This window comes from Rhinatrema bivittatum, chromosome 4 (genome assembly GCF_901001135.1).
Source record: "Rhinatrema bivittatum chromosome 4, aRhiBiv1.1, whole genome shotgun sequence".
Taxonomy (NCBI): domain Eukaryota; kingdom Metazoa; phylum Chordata; class Amphibia; order Gymnophiona; family Rhinatrematidae; genus Rhinatrema; species Rhinatrema bivittatum.
In genome coordinates this window covers 441,598,356-441,622,318 of record NC_042618.1, presented here as the reverse complement: position 1 = coordinate 441,622,318, position 23,963 = coordinate 441,598,356, and the positions used below count along the sequence as shown (strand labels likewise).

The 23,963-nt window shown below is 45.7% G+C and overlaps 1 protein-coding gene across 9 annotated transcripts in view; it reads right to left on the bottom strand.

Moving 5' to 3' along the window:
- CCDC38 (coiled-coil domain containing 38) overlaps positions 1-23,963 on the bottom strand; it is a 209,502-nt gene that overhangs the window by 132,503 nt on the left and 53,036 nt on the right. For all 9 annotated transcript variants that reach the window (XM_029601566.1, XM_029601575.1, XM_029601574.1 and 6 more), the window contains exons 5-10: positions 15,737-15,920; positions 15,358-15,425; positions 8,084-8,247; positions 7,917-7,997; positions 7,106-7,278; positions 6,086-6,245 (exon numbers count right to left, since the gene is read on the bottom strand). In XM_029601566.1, coding sequence (XP_029457426.1) covers positions 6,086-6,245; positions 7,106-7,278; positions 7,917-7,997; positions 8,084-8,247; positions 15,358-15,425; positions 15,737-15,920 — 830 coding nt within the window. The remainder of the gene's footprint in view (positions 1-6,085; positions 6,246-7,105; positions 7,279-7,916; positions 7,998-8,083; positions 8,248-15,357; positions 15,426-15,736; positions 15,921-23,963) is intronic.

Here is a 23,963-nt window from a genome sequence, read left to right as displayed (position 1 = left end):
GGGCATGCCCAGCATGGCACTAACCCTGCAGCCAGCAGGGGTCCCCCTTCAGTCTTATTTGATAGCTACAGGCAGTGCCGAAAAAATAAAACGTTACGAACCCAACACCGCGGGGCGGCGGGCGGGTTTCGTGAGGACTAACATCCTGCTGTCCTGTGAGAATACCTGTTACAGGTAAGCAACACTTGCTTTCTCACAGGACAAGCAGGATGGTAGTCCTCACATATTGGTGAGTACCGAGCTGAGGATGTCCGAACATGCACCAAATGTACCCAATGGCGTGCAACAGGCACAACAACTGGGGTGGAATTTGGTAGAGGGCATCCTGAACCCCACCAGGCAGGCGGAAGGGTGTTGGTACGTCATGTTGGAAATAGGTTACGCAGGACAGATTGGCCGAAGATGGAATCTTGTCTTCCGGCTTTGTCCAAGCAATAGTGGGCTGCAAATGTATGGAGAGAGCTCCAGGTGGCAGCCCTGCAAATGTCAGGAAGCAGCACCGATCTTAGGTGTGCTACTGAAGTCGCCATGGCCCTCACAGAGTGTGCTTTAACACGGTCTTGAAAAGGAATGCCTGCTTGCTGGTAGCAAAAGGATATGCAATCCGCCAACCAGGAGGAGAGAGTCTGCTTACCCACATGGTGCCCTAATTTGTTGGGATGGAAAGAGATGAATAACTGAGTGCTCTTCCTGTGGGCAAGTGTACAGTCTAGATAGAAAGCTAGAGCCCGTTTACAGTCAAGGGCATGCAGAGCCCTTTCCCCTGGATTGGAATGGGGCCTGGGAAAAAAGGTAGGTAGTATGATGGATTGATTAATGTGAAACTCCGAAACTACCTTGGGTAAAAACTTAGGGTGAGTGCGGAGTACCGCCCGGTCCTGCAGGAGTTTAGTGTAAGGCGGATAGGTAACTAGGGCCTGTAACTCACTAACCCTGCGAGCTGAAGTGATAGCTAAAAGGAAAATCACTTTCCATGTGAGATATTTTAGGTCACAGGAGTGAAGAGGCTCGAATGGAGTTTTCATGAGCCGACCGAGAACCAGATTAAGGTCCCAAGAAGGGGCCGGAGGACAAAAAGGTGGCTTGATATGGAGCAAGCCCTTTAAAAATCGTGTTAAGAGGGGTTGTACTGATATAGGGACATCCCCGACACCTTTATGGAAGGCGGCTACCGCATGGACATGCATTCTGATGGAAGAGGTTTTTAGACCTGACTCTGACAAATGCCAGAGATAGTCCAAAAACCTTGGGATTGGACAGGAAAAGGGATCAAGGGACTGTGAAGTGCACCATGATGTGTACCTTTTCCATTTATAGGAATAAGATTTTCTTGTGGAAGACTTCCGTGAAGCAATCAGGACACAAAAAACCGAATCTGAAAGGTTAAGTGGTTGAAGGATTAACCTTTCAACATCCATGCCGTCAGGGACAAAGCCCGAAGATTGGGATGGTGTAGGCATCCGTCGTTTTGAGTGATCAGATGCGGGTCCGTTCCCAAGGGAATGTGCCTGCGGATGGAGAGATCCTGGAGTATGGGAAACCACACTTGGCATGGCCAGAGAGGTGCTATCAGGATCGTGGTTCCTTTGTCCTGACGTAGCTTCACAAGAGTCTTCGAAAGAAGAGGAAGTGGAGGGAATGCATTGAGCAGACCGGTTGCCCACGAGAGGGAGAATGCATCTCTGGGCTGAGAGCGCTCGCTCCGAATGAGGGAGCAGTAATTGTCCACTTTGTGGTTCTGAGGGGACGCAAAGAGGTCTGTCTGGGGGTATCCCCATTGGTGAAAGATTGAGGTCACTACCGAGGGGTTGAGAGACCACTCGTGTGGCTGGAAGACGCAACTCAGTTTGTCTGCCAAGACATTGTCCACTCCTGGCAAGTAGGTGGCCCTGAGGTACATCGAGTAGGAGAGTGCTTCCGCCCAAATCTGCGCAGTTTCCTGACACAGGAGGAAGGAGCCTGTGCCTCCCTGCTTGTTGATGTACCACATGGCCACCTGGTTGTCCGTCTGAATCAGGATGGCGTTCCTGAAAAGCCCTGAGAGCATATCGCATTGCTCGAAGTTCTAGGAAGTTTATTTGATGTTTGGCTTCCTCTGGAGACCAAGATCCTTGTGTCTGTAGATTGTCCACGTGGGCTCCCCACCCGAGGTTGGAAGCATCGGTGGTGAGAATGAGTTGAGGATCTGGCACTTGAAAAGGCAGTCCCTGGAGGAGATTGGTCTGATCTTTCCACCAGGCGAGAGACAGACGGAGTGAGTTGGTGATGTGGACAATGGTCGACAGAGGCTGAACAGCTTGAATCCATTATGACCTCAGAGTCCAATGCATGAGTCTCATGGCCAGGCGGGCCATTGGTGTAACATGGACGGAGGACGCCATGTGCCCTAGCAGGACGAGGAATTGGCGAGCTGTTGCTGTATGTTGAGACTGCAACTGGTGAGCGAGGGCCACGAGTGTTAGTGCTCGTTGTCTAGGTAGAAAGGCTTTTGCCTGTAAAGTGTCCAAGTCTGCCCCAATGAACGACAAGTTTTGAGATGGGATTAAATAGGATTTCCCGTAATTGACAAGAAATCCTAGAGAAATTAGAGTGTGTAGAGTGAAATCGAGGGACGACCGAGTGGCTTGCTGGGTTGGAGCCCTGATTAACCAGTCGTCCAGATAGGGGTAGACGTGCACACCTTCTTTCCTGAGGAAAGCTGCTACAACTATGAGGCATTTGGTGAAGACTCGTGGTGCAGACGCTAGGCCGAAGGGAAGCACTCGATATTGATAGTGCTTTCGGCCTACTAAAAACCTGAGGTACTTGCGATGAGTTGGAGTGATCGCAATGTGTGTGTATGCGTCCTGGAGGTCCAGAGAGCAGAGCCAGTCTCCTCTTTGTAGAAGAGGTAGAAGCGAGCCCAAGGTTACCATCTTGAACTTTTTCCGCTGGAGGTACTTGTTGAGAGCACGTAGGTCCAGAATTGGACGAAGCCCCCCGGATTTTTTGGGGATTAAAAAGTACTGGGAATAGAACCCTAGGCCTTGTTGCGAGAGTGGGACGGGTTCTATTGCTCTTAACTGGAGAAGAAGGGAAACCTCCTGCTCCAGAAGGACAGAGTGGTCGGATACTCTCCACACCTGCAGAGGTGGTGAGTCCAGTGGAAGAGCAAGAAAGTTTAGGTGGTAACCCTGAGCAATGATTGCTAGCACCCATTGGTCGGTTGTGATTGATTGCCACATGTTGTGAAAGTGGCACAATTGACCTCCCACTGGTATGCTTGGCAGAGGAATTAGACTGCTGCTCTCCAAGTGAAAGTCATAAACCTGTAGCAGGCCCTGGCTGGGGAGCTGCTTGTTGATTTTGCTTTCAGGCTTGGCGAGGCTGAGGCTTTTGATAAGGTCTCATAGTTCGGGACCTTGCTGGTGGAGGATAGTACTTCCTTGGACGGAAGAATGACTTCTTAGAATCCTTCCTGAAAGGCTGTCTTAAGGGGAAGTCGGAAGGTATCGATGAGAGCTGTTTAAAGGTCTCATGATGGTCCTTTAATTCAGCCACTATTTGCTGGATCTGCTCACCGAACAGATTGTCTCCTACACATAGTAGGTCAGATAGCCTGTCTTGTACTTCTGGGCAAAGGTCAGAAGATTTGAGCCAGGCCCATCGTCTTGCCGAAATGGCAGCTGCAGACACTCTAGTAGAGGTGTTGAAGATATCGTAAGCTGTTCTTATCTCATGCTTTCCTGCCTCAAACCCCTTGTTGACAAGGATTTGAAGCTGGTCTTGGAATTGTTCAGGCAGGGTTTCAGAGAAGTCCTGTATCTGTTTGAAGATGACCCTATTGTATTGGGTCATATACAGCTGGTAAGCAGCAATTCTGGAGATAAGCATGGCCCCTTGGAACACTCATCGACCAATATTGTCTAGGAACTTGTGTTCCTTAACAGGAGGGGTAGATGAGTGAGGCTTCGTCCTTTTTGCTTTCTTTTGAGCCAATTCTACCACAACTAGTGGTGGTCGAGCTGAGATTTTTGAAAGCCGGGGGCTGACTGCACTAAATAGGTAGTGTCAGCTTTTCTATGGACTGGGGCAATAGAGCCAGGGTTTTCCCAGTTCTTTTTGAGGAGGTCAAGAAGAACTTGAGGAATGGGAATAGAAGTGATCACTTTGGGGGCATCCAAGAACTGGAGCAACTCCATCATCTGGTGCCTATCATCCTGCTCCGTCTGAAGCTGAAAAGGGACCAACTCAGACATTTCCTTCACAAAATTAATGAAAGAAAGGTCCTCTGGAGGAGAACGCTTTCTACTTTCAGTAGGAGAGGGAGGTGAAGGTAAGTCATCGGTGTCTGAAGAGGTATCATCACCCCAGGTGTCATAAGGATCAGCAGACTGACCTGTAGGACGAGAAGGGGGTTGGATACCTGAAGGCCCCGGCCGAGGCTCCGAGAAAATCAAAGGAATCGCCGGGGTCACCGTGGACGGCCTGGAGGGCATCGGTGCTGGTATTGAAAGCATCGATGGCGCCGATGTACATATCGCCCCCGATGAATGAATCGGTGGCGAGGGATGAATTGGCATCGATGGCTGAGGCATAACTCCCGAAGGAGAGATGCAGAACGGTGATTCTCCTCCCGATGCAGCTGTCAACGGGGAGCGCACCGGAGCCATCGGAGACCCAGGAACCACCGGTGGAAGGGCAGTTATGAGCACCTCCATCCGGGATAGCAGCAGTGCCAGCGCTGCTGGAATCTGGTCAATGACCAGTTCCACAATCGGTGCCGATGTCGGTGCCGAAGGGACCTGGAGTTGTTGAATCGCCTTGTCGATGGCCTCCTGGACCAGGCGGTCCAGTTCTTCTCGGAGACCTGGAGCAAGCAGCCCCAGCTCCAGAACCAGAAGAGGGAGGCAGAGGCATAGCCAGAGGGACCACCTTTACAGGCGGAATCGCGGCTCCCAAACCCCGATCGGGTGAGGGTGGCCTCAATGACCCGGTCGCAGGAATGGTCGGTGCCTTTCCTGGACAGGGCTTCTTCGACGGTGGCTCGGACGGTGGCTCGGAGCGATGATTTCGCTCCCTCGACGGTCCAAGTCTTACGATGCCGATGGCGATGTTTCTCCCTATGATCCCCTCGATCCTGAGGGGGAGTAACGGGCACCGATGGCCGTGAAGACGTCGATAGCGGATGGTCACCGGACGGTGGTCGATGCTGAGGCGACGTCGACGGTGCCGGTTCCGATGACGTAGATGCGATGGACGGCGTCGGGGTGTGAGCACGGAAGAGGAGTCCCATCTTCTCCATCCTTGCCTTGCGACCTTTGGGTGTCATGAGGGTACATTTGGTGCAAGTCAGGACATCATGCTCCCAGCCTAAACACATTACACAGATGCCATGAGGGTCTGTGATAGACATGGTGCGAGTACAGTCCGGGTACCGGTGGAACACCGACGCCATGGCCATAGAAAAAATCGAGCCGCGGGACGGACGACGGCCAGTAGGCCGCAAGGGCCAAACTCGACGGTAATCAACGGAAAACTGTCAAAAAACTTACCGGAGTACCGCGGCTAGAGAGAGAGGAGGGACCCCTGGGGGCAATTTAACGTTAGTTAATTCCGTGAGGAAAATTCCTGTCAGGAATCTCCACAGAGCTCCTAAACCGCAAGGCTACTGCAGCGAGGAAAAAAGAAGACTGAAGGGGGACCCCTGCCGGCTGCAGGGTTAGTGCCATGCTGGGCATGCCCAGTAGGGGCCAGTCAAAGTTCTGGAAACTTTGATAGAAGTTTTCCATAATTGGGCTCCATCCTGATGATGTCACCCATATGTGAGGACTACCATCCTGCTTGTCCTGTGAGAAACCTAATACTCTTTCCTAACCAAGGGTTCTGGGGTTGGGGGTGGGGTCAGTTTTTGAAAATATAGATTACAGGATGAAGCTGGGCTTTATTTGATGGGCCTGGGCAGGCACTGAATCGGGTGGAGGGGGGGGGGCACCACAGTACTTTTTCACACAGGGCAGCAAAAAAAAGCTAGCACCAGCCCTTGCCATACTCATAATTACAGCAACCATTCAAAAAGATTTAGTCATTTTTCTGTATATAATACCTGGTTGATGGTCGTTTATCAGATATAGACAATTTTGGCTTGATGTTTAATTTCATTTCTTTGGTTGAATCTGCTTTTGCTGGTATCTTTGTTGCCTTGCTTTCTGCATCTTTGATAGAGTCTGTTCTTATCGGCACCTTTGTTCCCTTGCTTTCTGTTTCTGTAAGGAGTTTTGAAAGAATATTCACAACTATTTAAAAAGTAAGTATTGAATTAAAGTAAGCATTCTTAAACATTGGACACAAGATATCTGTTTGATAATGTGTGCTGTGGATTTTGCAACAATGCAAGCAGTTAGGGATGTGAATCGGGCTTCGTACGATATTTTCAAAATCGTCAGACATTGGGGGCTCCCCCAAAACGATAGGAAAACCCCCATGAAATTGTTCGTGGGGGTTCTCTTATCGTTTTGGGGGAGGGCGGGACAAACGGCACACAAAAATAACCCCTAAACCTTTAAAAATGGCGCGGGCCATCCAGTGCTCCTACCATGTGACAGGGGCCAGCCAATGGCACGGATACCCTGTCACATGGTAAGGGCAAAGGCCATCAGCGCCATTTTGATTAGTGGCAGCCGACGGCCCGGGAGCGGGAGATCGCTCCCGGGACCCCCACTGGACCACCAGGTACCTGTAAAAGGTTTTTGGGGGGGTCGGGAGGGTGGGGGAAGCTAAGGGATTAGTTTTAAAGGGTTGGGGTGGGTTTTTTGTTTATCGGCTTGGGCGCAGCCGATAAACAAAACCGCGATCGGGCCGAACGGAAAAAAAACCACAATGTGAATCGGAACCAGAACAGATTCCAGTTCCGATTCACATCTCTACAAGCAGTATGAAAATTGCCCTCTTAAAGCCTTGGAATATACTGATCTATAGTATCTGAACATTCATTCAGAGGGAATGTTCAATGAACATACAATAAATACCAGTTATGAAATAAAATTATTTACTCTAATATATTTTTTCTCTTCAGTATTTTCATCTATGGATACACCTCATGATAATTAAAAAATGCAAAACATACTTTTTATTAGTGCAGGCAATATTGCTTCTTTATGCTTTTTTTCTTTCCTTTTGGTTCTCCGTGCAAACCGTTTGATTTGGTGGTGTTCCTGCCATTCAATGGGAGACAGCTCTCTAAGGAATTCTTCATACATCAAATATTCCTTCAGTATTTCTTCATTTCTTGCAATATCACTACACAATGCAAAAGTTCAAGATCAAATAAAAAGTCCTGCATGTGCATTTTAAACAATATATGAGATTTAGAAGGTATCAAGTTTCAGGGCTTCAAACCTTAGAGGCACAATCAATTTGATGTGCATCCAAATTTCACCTTCTTTTATTCTTAAGTGGCAAGATAATCTCTCTCTGTTAAACCATGTTTAAAACATTGATAATACAGGTTTTCATAAAATCTGCCCTCTCTGACCTCATCCATACAAAGGTTTTGAGTTATGGAGTCTGCCCCAGTACCTACAAATGATCATGGGTGTGCATTGTGAAAATATACTGGAAAAATAACAGAAACAGCAAAGGAAAGAAAGTCACTAAAAAGTTCCAAATCAGAAAGGCTGTCACCATTATTTTCATTTTGGTTTGTCTTTCCCTAAGAAATCTATAATTTTCTAACTGATGATTATATTATACATTTGCTAACATGAAAGTGTAGTCATGCTAATAGCATAACAAAACCAAGCCATTTGACAGTCAATTATAAGTTATTGTTGATCATGTGAACGCTGCCTAGTAACAATTTATAATTTCAGGTAAAAATGGGATTTTCAGGTCAAGCATAACCTCGGTCTACTGTGCAGCCATTGTACTGGCCTCACCTTGTAATTGACATCATTTCACCAGTTGCTTTCCTTATCTCTGAGTTTTTATCCAATTTGTTTCTTGTTTCCTGTTCAGCACTGAAAAATGATACAAGAATATTTATTTTAAATGGCCTCCATTTTTAATGGTTCAATAATGAAACATTAATTATGCAGAACCTAACATTTTCAGAGCTTCTACAGAATTTCTGTCATTTTCCTTTAGAAATTCCTCAAATGCAATTGTGTCCTCTTCCAGTTTCTTTTCTGAATCACCGATTAGTCTCTCTTCTTCCATGGCTGTTTCCTCCATTGTCCTTATGGCCTCTTGTTTTACAGCCACAGTGTACTGTAAAATAGAAATACCTGGTAAATGATTTTCACAATTTGTCAATCATATCTGCTGGTAAACAAACTCCAATTGCCAGTACAGGTTAGATGTCACATGGCATGGCTCTAGCAAACTATACACACAAGATTTATTTTTGTTTTAAGCGTATTGGCTGTATGCTGAATTTGGTTGTCCAATTTAAATTACTCTTTATTAAAAATCTGCTTTGTTTTTTGCTTGAGGCAAAAATCAACTGTTATTCAAACACCAATAAATGGAACTGTACTATGGTGCAATGTTATTTTTGTGTAATATGGCCAATCCACCCCTCTGATTCTAGAGTTCCATGCATAAAAGTGTAAATGACTTACTTGTAAATGGTGTTTTCTAGAGACATTCAGAGACGCACAATGATGGGTCACATGATTTCTCATGTGCCTGATCAGAAGGAGCTTCCCCCCAGCTCTAAAACCTTATCACTAAGTGTTGTACTGCCTGGATACCAGCTGTTCTTCGTTCCTTTCTGACAGAACAGAGGAGAGACCAGTTTGCTATGATGAAAGTAGGCAGCTAAGGACAGAAAGAAGGGCAGTCCTGGCAGAGAGAGACCTGGTTGGAATCCATATTGGAAGAAAGAGTCATGAAGTGAGCGGTGAGAGGGGAAAGATTAGGTCCCAGCATAGATCGCATGCTAGACGGTGGAAAGGATGAAGCAGATTCGGTAGCAGAATGAAGGAAATATTACAGAAAATAGACCTGCCAACCTTTGTAAGTCAGTTATACTGCAACAATGTTGAGATTACTTACCTGATAATCTCCTTTTCCTTAGTGTAGACAGATGGACTCAGAACGAATGGGTATAGTATGCTCGTGCTAGCAGTTGGAGACAGATCTGACGTCAGCACGAGTATATATACCCCCACAGGAAGTGTAGCAACTCAGTAATCTTCCTTGCAAAAGCTGTTATGGATGTGTGTACTGACACTCAGTGAAATAGTGAAACAGGATTCCCCTGACCGATTGATAGTAGCTGGAGAATGCCAGCATTCCCAACCGGAAGGCGTCGACACCTGGCAAAGGGGACGCTCTTATGGAAACAGATGACATGGCTTACCTTGAATCGGTGAAACCCATGTACACAGGCAGCTGGGCGGGATGCTGAGTCCATCTGTCTACACTAAGGAAAAGGAGATTATCAGGTAAGTAATCTCAACATTTCCTGGCGTGTGGCCAGATGGACTCAGAACGAATGGGATGTACAAAAGCTTTACTCCCAGCCTGGGCGGGAGACTGCCTGAGGAGCATGTAGGACCGCCCTCGCAAATGCTGTGTCCTCCCTGGCCTGGACATCCAGACGGTAGAACCTGGAGAAGGTATGGAGGGAGGACCATGTCGCCGCTTTACATATTTCTGCAGGCGACAGCATCCTGGATTCTGCCTAGGATGCCGCTTGTGCTCTGGTAGAATGAGCCTTGACTTGTAGAGGCGGTGACTTCCCGGCCTCTACGTAAGCTACTCTGATGACTTCTTTAATCCAGCGGGCGATGGTGGGCCAAGAGGCCGCTTCACCTTGTTTCTTTCCACTGTGCAGGACGAACAGATGGTCAGTCTTTCGTACTTCTTGTGTCACTTCCAGATATCTGGGCAGCAATCTGCCAATGTCGAGATGGCGTAATAAACGCCCTTCTTCAGATTTCTTCAAACCCGCCGTGGTAGGCAAGGATATGGTTTGGTTACGATGAAACTGTGAAACCACTTTAGGTAGAAAGGAGGGAACCGTACGAAGATGGATAGCCTCAGGTGTGATTCTGAGAAATGGATCACGGCAGGACAGTGCTTGTAGCTCTGAGATGCGGCGTGCTGAACATACAGCCAGCAAGAACACCATCTTCAAAGTGAGGGAACGGAGAGACAGGTCCCAAAGGGGTCTGAAGGTGGATCCTGCGAGGAAATCCACAACTATGTTGAGGTTCCACAAAGGCACTGGCCACTTCAGTGGCGGACGAATGTGCTTGACTCCTTTCAGGAAGCGAGAAACATCTGGATGCGTGGCAATGGTCTTGCCATCCCTCCTGGGACCGTAGCAAGACAGCGCCGCTACCTGAACCTTGATGGAGCTTAGGGAGAGACCCTTCTGAAGCCCATCCTGTAGAAAATCCAGAACAATAGGAATTGTGGTCGCATGTGGATTGGTGCCATGAGTGTCGCACCAGGCTTCAAACACTCTCCAGATCCTTACGTAGGTGAGGGATGTGGAAAACTTGCGTGCTCGGAGGAGTGTATCTATCACGGGCTCCGAGTAACCTCTTTTCCTCAGTCTAGCCCTCTCAATGGCCAGACCGTAAGAGAGAATTGAGCCGGATCCTCGTGGAGGATGGGACCTTGACGAAGCAGGTCCCTGAGAGGAGGCAGGGGAAGGGGCTCCCCTGCCAGTAGTCTTCTCATGTCCGCGTACCAGGGTCTTCTTGGCCAGTCTGGTGCCACTAGAAGAACTAGGCCCCGGTGTTTCTGAATCTTGTGGATGATGGCGCCCAGCAGAGGCCACGGAGGAAAAGCGTATAGCAGAGTCCCCAGAGGCCATGGCTGAACCAGGGCGTCGATCCCGTGTGAGAACGGATCTCGCTTGCGGCTAAAGTATCTGGGTACTTGAGCATTGGACTTGTCCGCTAGTAAGTCCATGTCCAGAATCCCCCAATGATCCACAATCATCTGGAAGGTTGTGGGTGACAGCTGCCACTCTCCCGGATTTAGGCTTTCTCTGCTGAGGAAGTCTGCCGTGGTGTTGTCCTTCCCGGCAATGTGGACAGCGGAGATGTCCTGAAGATTCGCCTCTGCCCAAGCCATCAGTAGGGCGATCTCCAGAGATAGTTTTCGGCTTCTGGTTCCGCCCTGACGGTTGATGTATGCCACCGTGGTGGCGTTGTCGGACATCACTCTGACTGCTCTGTTCTTCAGTCTGTGAGCAAATCGAAGGCATGCCAATCGGACTGCCCGAGCCTCTAGACGGTTGATGTTCCACGCTGACTCTGCTCTGTTCCACCGCCCTTGTGCGGTGAGTCCTTCGCAGTGTGCTCTCCAGCCGCTCAGGCTGGCATCTGTGGTGAGCAGAGTCCACGTGGGGGAGGACATCTTCGACCCCCTGCTTGTGTGATTGGACTGCAACCACCACCGTAACTGGGTCCGTACTCTGGCAGGCAGAGGTAGGTGCGTGGAATAGTTCCGGAAACGAGGGCTCCAGCGAGAGAGCAGGGAACGTTGCAGAGGTCTCATATGGGCCCTTGCCCAAGGTACCACTTCCAGGGTGGATGCCATGAGACCGAGAACCTGCAGATAATCCCAAGCTATGGGCCGACTGGCTCCCATCAAGTACCGGATATGCGTCTGAAGTTTTAACCTTCTCTTGGTAGTGAGACTGACTGTGTCTGCCTGGGTGTCGAACTGTACTCCCAGGTATTCCAGCGACTGGGAAGGCTGTAGGCAACTCTTGCTGAGGTTGATTACCCAGCCCAAGCTTTCCAGAAGGGTGATCACTCTTTCGGTTGTCCAATGGCTCTCCTCTCTTGATTTCGCCCTGATCAGCCAATCGTCTAGGTAGGGATGGACAAGGATTCCTTCCCGTCTGAGTGCCGCTGCTACCACTACGACCACCTTGGTGAAGGTCCGCGGTGACGTGGCCAACCCGAAGGGCAGAGCCCGGAATTGGAAGTGGCGTCCTAGAACCTTGAAGGGTAGGTAGCGCTGATGATCCGGATGGATCGGGATATGCAGGTAGGCTTCCGACAAGTCTAAGGCCGTGAGGAATTCTCCTGGCTGTACTGCGGTCTTGACGGAGCGCAGAGTTTCCATGCGAAACCTCGGGACCCTTAAGTATCAATTGACTGACTTGAGGTCCAGTACGGGCCGAAAGGTGCCCCCTTTCTTGGGTACCAAGAAATAAATGGAATAGTGTCCAGAATTCACTTCCCATGCAGGTACTGGGATGATGGCTTTCAAGGACAGGAGCCTCGCCAGGGTAGCTTCCAATGCTGCCTTCTTGTGTATGGGACATGAAGATTCCACAAACTTGTCCGGAGGGAGGTGATGAAAGTCCATATAATACCCCTCTCGGATGATGGCAAGTACCCACTGGTCCGACGTAATCTCGACCCATCTGGGGTAGAAGAGGGTTAACCTGCCCCCTATGGCTCCGTCCCCCAGATGAATCGGCGGATTCTCATTGTGAGGCGCGGCCGGGACCTGAGCCCGGGCCTGCTCCCCTCTTGCGCTGCTTGGTCCGAAAGGACTGATTCTGGGCCTGAGGACGAGGTGCCTGGTAGTGACTCCTATAGAGAATGAAGCGCTGGGAGCTTCTACCCCTGGAGTGCCTTGGAAAGGCGCGCTGGTTCCTTCTGAACCGATCTTCCGGCAGTCGAGGTACTGGAGAGGCGCCCCATGTGCTGGCCAGTTTATCAAGGTCGCTGCCAAACAGGAAAGAGCCCTTAAAGGGCAATCTGGTGAGGCGTGTCTTCAAAGGAGCATCGGCTGACCATTTCTGGATCCAGAGCTGCCTCCTGGTGGCTACGGAGGATGAAATCCCCTTGGCTGTTGTCCGGACTAGGTCTGATGCCGCATCCGTGAGGAACGAGAGAGCTGACTCCATGTCTGCTGCTGGAGCGTTGTTCCTGACCTGTGACAAACAGAAGCGCGTCACTACTGTGCAGCAGGCTGCGATCCGCAAAGATAGAGCTGCCACATCAAAAGTCTGTTTCAGAATGACGTCCAGTCGCCGGTCATGAGGCTCCTTGAGGGCCGCCTCCCCCTCAACTGGAATGGTAGTGCGCTTGACCACAGCGCTAATCAAGGCGTCCACCTGAGGGCACGCCAGCAGCTCCTGGATAGCCGGTGCCAGGGGGTACATGCCTGCCAGGGCCCGACCCCCTTTGAATGAGGCCGCTGGTACAGCCCATTCTAAATCAGTTGTTGTGCCGCTTGCAAGAATGGAAAATGGCGGGCTGTAGGACGAAGACCTTCCAGCAGGGGGTTCTGCGCAGAGGGTACCGTAGCGCTGGGACCTGTAATATCCAACTCCGCCAGGCACTGAGACACCAGGTCGGAGAGATCCTCTTTAGGGAAGAACCGCCTCATGGTTCTGTATGGCTCAATCCCTGAGGGAAGTTCCCCCTCATCCGGGAGTTCGGACTCGTCCGGTGAAACCTCCTGGTCCGACTGATCCGGACTGTCTAGCGGCGGGAGGACCCGCTCACGATAAGGGCGTGAGGGTCCAGGAACAGGATCCGCTGGAGCCGCAATCGCAGCAGCAGCCGCAGCAGCCGCCGCAGCCACAGCAGGAACAGCAGGGCCTGGATGGGAAGCTGTTTGCATCTGTACAAAGGCATGAATCCCCTTAAAGAGATCCACCCAGGAAATGGAAGCGGTCTCTAATCGCCGGGGTACTAGGTCCCCCAGGATTCCAGATTGGTCGAGACTGCCTGCTAAATCCGAGGTAGCCCCTGGGGAACTGTCAGCAAATCGTGGCTGAGACTGGTCCTGGCCCGAGGGTCCCACGGCCTCCTCACATTGGGCACATAGGGAGTCTGGCTCATCAGTGTGCGTGGCTCTAAGCTGGCATGCAGAGCAGAGGCCGAGGGCTTTAATGCCGGAGGCAGGAGGCGCCCCTGCTGAAGACGCTGAGGCGTTCTGTTCCATTGAAAAAATATGCGCTTAATGAGAAGCGGCAGCAATAGACACTTAATATAACAGGCGCTCAATAATATGCGGCAGCTATATACGCTTAATACAACAGGCGCTCAATAATATGCGGCAGCAATATACGCTGAATACAACAGGCGCTAAAGAATATGTGGCAGCAATATACGCTGAATGCAACAGGCGCTCAACAATATGCGGCAGCAATATACGCTCAATGATATGCAATATGCCCTCAGCAATATGCGGCTAGCAATATACGCTCAATGATATGCAATATGCTCTCAGCAATATGCGGCTTAGCAATGTACGCTCAATGATATCCAATATGCTCTCAGCAATAGGCGGCTAGCAATATACGCTCAACGATATGCAATATGCTCTCAGCAATATGCGGCTAGCAGTATACGCTCAATGATATGCAATATGCTCTCAGCAATATGCGGCTTAGCAATGTACGCTCAATGATATGCCATATGCTCTCAGCAATATGCGGCTAGCAATATACGCTCAATGATATGCAATATGCTCTCAGCAATATGCGGCTTAGCAATGTACGCTTAATAATATATATATAATATGCGCCCATCTTGGGGGCTCAATACCTGAGCAAGGCCAACAAAATGGCGCCCTTCCACGGCGTGCCGCCCACAGGCCACGCCGCCGATCCTCGTTCCTCGGAGACCAAAGAATAAGAGATATACGCCTTTACCTGATCCTCGGCGCTTCCCGGCTGAAACCCGGGCGGTCTCCGGTTGCGGGGGGAGAGGGCAAGTACCTTCACCGCCGCGTTTTGAGGAAATGCACCCGCTGCCTCGTCCACGCCGGGACCAAGGCGCCTCGTTCGCTCCGCCCGAGCCTCGCCCGGGGGCTACGTCCCTGCCGTGATTCGGCCACCGGACCGAGGACTTAAACCTCCGGGGGATCACGGAAATCACCCCGGGAAACTCAACTGGGGGAGGGACCCCAAGGGTATCACCGCAGGAGGGCGGGGCTCGATGTTGCTGTAGAAGTTTAGTGAAGAAAGTATAAAATAGAAAGTAGATTGGAAACACGCTCAGCAAGCGTGCAGGCTCTCCAAACTGCTTTGGAGATGGAAATTACTGAGTTGCTACGCTTCCTGTGGGGGTATATATACCCGTGCTGAGTCAGATCCGTCTCCAACTGCTAGCACGAGCATACTATACCCATTCGTTCTGAGTCCATCTGGCTACACGCCAGGAAATAGATCATTTATAGTGTAAAAATCCAAATGCCAAATTTTGCATAACACATACAGTAATAGTATGATTTAAAGTCCCATTATTAGCAGCAAATCTAAATGTATTTAACTCCAAGTAATTTATGGTGCAGTCTTTGGGTAGGGTGTCATACAGATGCTAAAATAAGGATAGTGTTTACACCAAACAAAGCTCGAAGCAAGAAGAAAGAAACATATCATACCTGAGCCAAAAATATCTCTCTCTTTTTGGCTATATAATCCTTTAACGACCTTCTGTCACAGCGGCAACCTTTTAAAATAATTGACATTTCATTGATCAGCAGCACTGGAAACTTTCTATCTGACTATTTAATGCCCCCACCATGGCTTCTTTTGATTCCTTCCATCCACATTCTCAAACCAGCCCCTGCTTTGCAGCCTTCTCTTCAGTCTATGCTGGAAAGCATCACTGAACCAGGCCTTTGTACCCTTTCCCTAATAGTTTTAATAAAAACAGCCTTTAGTGGAGTGGGTCTGACTTGCAGGAAATGTTATTCATGGAATTCATACATTTCTCTTAAGAAAACTATATTTCTTAAAATACAAAATGTTTGAACTTACGTTTTGCAACAGAAAGTATCCAAGAGGGGTCACATTTTAAAGATTTCTCATATTTTTCCTCATCGGACTCTTTAGCTTCATCAGTATCGGAGACAATTCTTTTTACTGAAACTAACCGAGATTGTGCTCTCGATGCAAAGGTAGTCTTTTCATGAATTTTCAGGTTCTTCAGAAGCTGCTTTTCCTGTATGTGTGTGTAAATAAAAACACTACAAAGAAAATACTAAAGACAAATCTTTACATATGATAGGGAATTAGAAAAAGCACAGGAGATATTTTCATGCTTCAAAAGTTAATATACTTTCTTATACCCTCATATATGATCTTTTGGGGTGTATGGCTGACATGTGCGGTAAAATCTGGAACTCATCTGTCACAATGCCACATCATCACAAAGGGCATGATTCGTCCAAATTCAGGACTTAGAAAAATTTCTGGCAGAAAGTTATTCAAAGATTTCAATGAATAAAAATAATCACATTATGTAAAAAAAAAAAGAAAAAAAAATGCAGCTCAGAGAGTCCCTAAGTATCTCAAGAGAAGTTATGTAAATCCTCTTTACTTGGGTGTTTAGAGACTCTTTTTCTGAAACATGTAATAAATTATGAGCTTTGTTACAATGTGCATGAACTTCATTATTCCTTTCCTCTAATTTTGACACCAATAAATGGAATTGTACTAAGGACATGCATAGAGCATGCACAAGTCATAATAATTATGTCATCAGAAACTTAGTGGAGGGGGGAGAATGAATGCAGAGGGAATAGGGCCTGGAAGAGTTGGTAGGAGAGAGAGAGTGGAGGTGGTCAGGCCTGAGGAGTAGGGAGAGTGTCGACTGAACAGTTTTATGTTTAACTATAAAAGTGGGGTTTTGGTACAATGATCCAGTTCGGGACAGTTCTATTTGCGCTGGAAGCCCAAAGAAGTAAGAGGAAACTTGGGCAAAAATGTTGTGTACCACAGCCAAGGTTACTTTAGTGACAAGTAATCTTTTTCAAGTTCAAATTTCATAATGAAGGTATTTCAACAAATTTTGGAATACTTAGCTGACAATATAATTAATAGCATCAAAGTAAGAACATAAGAAGTGCCATGCTGGGACAGATCAATGGTCCACAGAGCCCAGCACCTTGTCTCTGATGGTGGCTAATCCAGATTTCTTCTTTTTTTTTTTTTTTAAGGTTTATTGAACGTATCCAATAAGGTACAGCACAATGGATATGTATGAACAGATTGATGCAATAATATGATTAATATCCAGCTGTAACAGAAATGATAAAACACAATAAACTATCATGTAATAGTAACTACTTTTGCTTTTATTTCTCCCCTCCCAAAATTATCTAATACAATTCACAAGCTGCTTTTTAAAGCTTTCCTTCCCACCCCACCCCATCCTGAAATCCCAATGCTTTAGAATGGATCTGTCCAACCTTCCCGGAAAGATGCTAGCAAGTAGTGGTGCTCTTCTGTTGCCATAGGACAAAACTGTACTAAGTTTTTTCAAATTTGAGTACTTGCTTCTTCTTTATAGCTGTGAGTCTACCTAAATGATCGATCCGGTTCAAACTGTGAACCACACTGGAGATAGATGGTACCAAGGCATCCCTCCATGATGATGTTATTTCTCCTTTGGCTGCCAAAATGATTTTATGAGAGTGTGAATGGACCTGGTATTTGATCATTCAAAGATATATTAAAAAGAAAATACATAGGATCTTTATGTTTTGTCCTTCCCGCTATTTCCTCTATCAGCTTTACAATGTCATCCCAAAAAGCAGCTATTAGGGGGCACTCCCACCATATATGAAAAAAAGTGCCTACCCCGCTGCACTTCCACCAGTATGACTTATCTACTTTAGGGTTCATACGATTCAGTTTAGCAGGGGTTAAGTACCATCTATATAGTATCTTACATCCGTTTTCTACTATTGCTGCTGAAATAGAACTCTTTTTTACCGATAAAAAACAGAAGTCCCATTGCCTGTCACTTATATCGAAGTCTAAATCTTGCACCCAGTGAAAGTGTCAGCTTAATGTCTTTGTTGCAGAGACGGTAAATTCTAGACATCCCTTTCGTGGCCATATAAGCTTTGTCGCAAAACCCTTCAAATAAGGTTTTGCCCAACCGCAAGTCCCTTTTCACCTCCCTCTGTGATATAAAATGGTTAACTTGCAGATAAAAGTAATAGGCAGAAGAGTCTAGATGGTAAGTCTCCATCATGCCTCGAAAGCTTCTCAAGCCAGACCCCATCCAAAAATGTTCCAGTCAACTACATCCCTTCTCCTCCCACTTTCTTGCATCTTGAACTGAGCGCCCTGGAAGAAAGGCACCGTTCCAAAAAAATAGGGGTCCTGTAGAAATAAGTTCTATCACCTACTAATTCATAATTCCACTTGTCCCAAATTTTTAAGGTCAGGGCCACAGGCAATGATACCGGAGTAGGTAAGAGCCGAGCGCAGTGTGGCAACCAGACCAAACTGTCTGGATGTACATTGTTTAGTAACGTCTTTTCCAGGCCTATCCATCGCTTTTCAGGGCTTCTTCCAAGCCAATCTAAAATAAATTTAAGCTGCGCGGCCACATCGTACCTGCGAAAGCAGGGGACTCCCAGTCTCCCCCTCTCCCTGGGTAAATATAAGACTCGACGGCTCACCCTGGGCGGGTGTCTTCTCCAAATAAATGAGAAGAATTTGTGCTGCCACAAAGTGAAACGGGCATCTGGTATTTCAATGGGCAAAGTTTGGAAGAGATTTATTTATTTAAAGTTTTTACTATACAGACATTAGATACATCACATTGGTTTACATTAAAACATAACAATAGCAAAATATGCTTTACAGAGAAAAAAATGGAATTAAGCAGTGAGTTGTAGGTACAGGGGGGAGGAACAGGAGTGAACTATATACATGACATAGATAATAACAAAAGTTTACAAATATTAGAAGCTTGCAGGTTTTGGATTGGCTACATATGTAACGGGAGTTGGGGTAAGCTATATACAAAAAAAGAAAACATAGATAATTACATCATTTACAGATATTGGCAACTGGTGGGATGGTAGTTTAAAGAGCGGGTTACGTGTATACTTGGAAGAAAAGCCAGGTTTTTAGTTTTTGTTTGAATTTTTGTGGGCTTGTTTCTTGTCGAAGGTCAGGGGATAGAGTATTCCATAGGGATGTGCATTCGTTTCATTCGTTTCCCATTACATGTCAATTAGATGTGCATTCGTTTCATATGTTTCATATTACATGCTTGTATAGGAAACGTATGAAATGAATTCACATCCCTATTCCATAGTGTGGAGCCTGCAATGGAGAGGGTTCGCTCTTTGGTGGAGTTATAGTGGGTAAGTTTGGGTAAGGGTGTGTTTAAGGTTGCTGAGTATTGGGGATGGGTTGGTCTATTGGTGTTGCAGAACACTAAGGAGTTATTTAGCCATTTCATATTTTGGTTATGAGGGGTTTTGTGTATGATGTTGAGGGTTTTGTATTGGATGCGTTGTTGTATGGGTAGCCAGTGTAGATGTTTGAGGATCGGGGTGATGTGCTCGTTCCTTCTGGTGTTGGTGAGAATACGAGCGAGTGCGTTCTGGAGCATTTGGAGGGGGGCAATGTGGATTTTGGGGAGGCCAACTAGGAGTGAGTTGCTGTAGTTGACTTTTGAAAATATGGTTGCTTGGAACACTGTTCTGAAATCGTTGAAGTGGAGAAGGGGCTTTAGTTAATTTAGCTTGGGCAATGCATTCATCTTTATAGCTGCTATTCTGCCTAACCAAGATTATTCCAACCTTTCCCATTTTAGCAGGATTGTCAGATATCTTTTCCCATATGCTATAATTCATGGCACACAGGTTATTCAAATCTGGACCTATTTTTACTCCCAAGTATTTCACTTCAGATTTTTGGATTTTAAAAGGGAATAGTTGCTTCACCACTGCAAACCCCTCCTCCTCATGGATATATTTAAAAACTCGTATTTCCCAGCATTTAATTGATACCCAGAAATTTTGTTGAACCGTGCTATTTCCTCCATTAAATACAATAATGAGGATTCTGGAAAAGCTAGAGTGAATAACACTTCGTCAGCAAACATAGATCGTTTATACTCCTGGTCCTCCAAGGTTATGCATTGCATTTGTTTGGTGTTCTGAATTTTGATTGCCAGAGGTTCAAAGTATAAGGCAAAGAGTAGGGGAGACAGAGGACAACATATCAGGAAAGCTTCTGAATATCCTCCATTTACCTTTATGTGGGCACTGAGGTTACTGTATAACTTACTAATCCAAGTAGAGAAGGTACCTCCCATTCCCAATTTCTCCAGCAAAAGGAACAAATAATCCCAACGCACCAGGTCAAAAGCCTTTTCAGCATCCACCATAAGCAAGGCTAAGGGTATTTTGGTTTCCTGTGCTCTCCAGATCAAATTAATCACTTGCCTAACATTATCAGCTGCAAGGCATCCCGGCATAAACCCGATTTGATCTGGGTGTATTAGAGAAGCAACTACTCCATGTAATCTGTTTGCCAGAATTTTACCCAATATTTTTAGGTCTAAATTTATGAGCGAAATGGGTCTGTGTTGGCTCTCAGTGAGTGGACTCTTAGTCTGACTTATGGCAGATAAGTCAGAAGGTGGACAGAGAACAACAGTCTTTTCTTAAAAACTAACCTTGAGGATGAGATGAATTGACCATGTAGTTAAATCTCAAAAAAATATTTATTTAAAAGTAACATAGTCCAGAAACATCAATACTTGAAAATTGAATAAATGAATACAAGAGAAAAAACTGATAAAATCACAACAAAGCTAAGTATTGGCAGAGACCAGGCTGCAGTGAAGCGTTCACAGTTGTAGACAGTTGCCAAGACATCCGAAAACGCTTCCTGCAGTGAATTTAAAGATCTAACGTTACATGAAAGTTCTAACATCACGAGCCCCCTTACAACTTACAAACAGTTAACATACCTCATAAGTTCCAGCAGCACGAGTCCCCCATTCCAAGCCTTTTAAGGAAGCTGCATGCGCTGGATCCCCACAATTTAAAATAAAACAGTAACAGGCATCTCCGATGAAATGTGTGCGCGCACGTCCGCACATGTGTTCTGACGCCAAAGACGTCAAACATACAGATCATCGTAGACGCAGTGCCGGCAAAGATCCAGGACGCTGCGCCAACGATACAGAGTGGAAACCACCCCCCAGGCCCCAGCAAAGCCCACCCTAATCAGCGGTAAGGACACAACAGTACCCCCCTTCTTACGTCCTCTTCCAGAAGGTCTGGGTTTATGTGGATTATCTTGATGATATTGATATAACAAAGATTTGTCCAATATATTAGAAGCTGGCTCCCAAGTGTTCTCTTCAGATCCGAATCCTTCCCAAAAGATCAAATATTCCCAGCGTCATTGATGAAAACGCACATCAAGAATTTCATGCACTTGGTAAATAATATCCGCATCTGCAGCTGTACTAATAGTCTCCGATGTATTATGATGGAACTTAGAATAAATAAATGGCTTAAGTAGTGAAACATGGAAAACATTATGTATCCGAAGATTAGATGGAAGTTTCAGTCGATAAGAAACCATTCCAATGCGTTCCACAATTGCAAATGGTCCAATAAATCTCGGAGCTAAACGCATAGATGGAAGTTTAAGGCGTATGTTTCGAGTACTGAGCCATACCTTCTCTCCGGGTTGGAAAACAGGTGCTATTCTACGATGTTTATCTGTAGTTTTCTTGGCTGTAGAAGTTGCCCGAATTAAATTATCTCGTGTAGCATCCCAAAGTGATTTAAGTTGTAGTGCTGTAGATTGAGCTGCAGGTGAATTAACCATTAATGAAAGAGGTAATGGGGGTTTCAATTGTTTTCCATAAACAATCTGAAAAGGTGAAAATCCTGAAGCTGAATGAATGTGATGATTGTAAGAGAATTCCGCCCAAGGCAACAAGGACACCCAATTATCCTGTCTTTCACTTATAAATGATCTTAAATATGTCTTAACGATCTGTTAACTCTTTCTACTTGACCATTACCTTGAGGGTGATACGCTGTAGTAAAATCCAATTGAATATTGAATTTTTTACATAAAGCCCTCCAAAATCTTGCCGTGAACTGTGTTCCTCGAGCTGAATTTATATGTTGTGGTAGTCCGTGTTGTCAAAAAATGTGTTTGGTAAAAAGTTGTGCTAGTTCTGCTGCAGAAGGAAGTTTCTTGAGTGCTACAAAATGGGCCATCTTAGAAAACCTATCCACAGTGACCCATATTACTTGTTTTCCCTCAGATAAAGGCAAATCCACAATAAAATCAGTGGAAAGTTGAGTCCATGGTTCTATTGGAATGGGTAAAGGTTGTAACAAACCCCATGGTCATCCTGGCAATGGCTTTTGTTTAGCACATCTAGGGCAAGATTCAACATACCTTCTTACAACAAACTTAATATTTGGCCACCAATTATAACGAGAAATCAATTCTAATGTTCGAAGTCTACCAGGATGTCCGGCAGTTAAAGAATCATGAGCCCATGAAAGAACTTGTTTTCGCAATCGTGAAGATACTACCATCTTACCATCAAAAGAAATGTTATTACTTGCAATTAAAATTTTAGCAGGATCAATAATGTATTGTGGTGAAATGTCTGAATCTTCCGTTTCATAAATGCGTGAAAGAGCATCAGCTCTGATATTCTTTGTAGCAGGACAACATTTCAATAAAAAATTAAAATGACAAAAAAATGGAGACCAACATGCTTGTCGTGGATTCAAACGTTGAGCATGACATAAATATTCTAAATTCTTATGATCAGTATACACTATTATTTGATGTAAAGCTCCCTCCAACCATTGCCTCCACTCTTCAAAAGCCATCTTAATGGCTAATAATTCTTTATCTCCGATACTATAATTCCTTTCAGAAGAGGAAAATTTCTTTGAAAAATACGAACAAGGTAATGATACTCCATTGTTAGATATTTGACTGAGTACTGCTCCCACAGCCAAATCTGAAGCATCCACCTCTACCACAAATGGTCTAGTGGGATCTGGGTGACGTAAACAACTACCATCCAAAAATGCTTTGATAGTCTCTGATGACCAATCCTTAACATTGGCTCCCTTCTTTGTCAAAGCTGTTAATGGTGCTACACGTGAAGAATAATAAGGGATAAAACTGTGATAAAAATTAGCAAATCCCAAAAAACGTTGAAGGGCTTTAAGACCCATCGGTTGAGGCCAATCTCGGATAGCAGATACCTTTTCAGGGTCCATGTGAATACCAGTAGTGGAAACAATATATCCCAAAAAAGGCAAAGATTCTTTTTCGAAAAGACATTTTTCTAATTTAGCATATAGATGATGTTCACAAAGTCTTTGCAACACTTGACATACATGGAAACGATGTTTAGTAATATCTTTTGAATAAATAAGTACATCATCTAAATGAACTATCACTGAAGAATGAAGTTAATCTCTCAAAATTTCATTCATAAGATTCTGAAATACTGCTGGAGGATTACATAATCCAAATGGCATTACTAGATATTAATAATGTCCATCTCGAGTGTTAAAAGCTGTCTTCCATTCATCACCCGGTTTGATTCTAAGTTATAAGCTCCTCTTAAATCAAGCTTAGTAAAAATCTTAGCCCCTTGCAAACGATCCAAAAGTTCAGAAATTAAAGGTAAAGGATATCTGTCCTTTCGGGTAATTGAATTGAATCCACGATAGCCAATACAAGGTCGAAGAGATCCATATTTTTTTGCCACAAAGAAAAAACCAGCTCCTGCTGGAGATGTAGATGGACGAATAAACCCCTTGTCCAGATTTTCTTGTATATATTTAGACATTGCTTGTGTCTCTGGTAGAGATAATAGATATATTCTTCCACGAGGAGGAATGGTAACAGAAAGTAGATCTATAGCACAATCAAAAATTCTATGTTCTGGAAGAACATCTGCCTTTTCTTTTGAAAATACATCAGCGAAGTCCACATACTGTGAGGGTAAAGTCAAGAATGTATTGCATAACTGAATATTTACTTGAGGTCTTTCAAGCAAACAAGTATTAAAACATTTTTTGCTCCAAGCAGTTATCTGTAAAGTATCCCAAGAGATGGATGGTGAACGTCTTTGCAACCAAGGTAATCCTAGAACTACTGGATGAATGGATTTTTCCAAAACATAAAAGGAAATTTTCTCCTTATGTAATATTCCAATACGTAACGT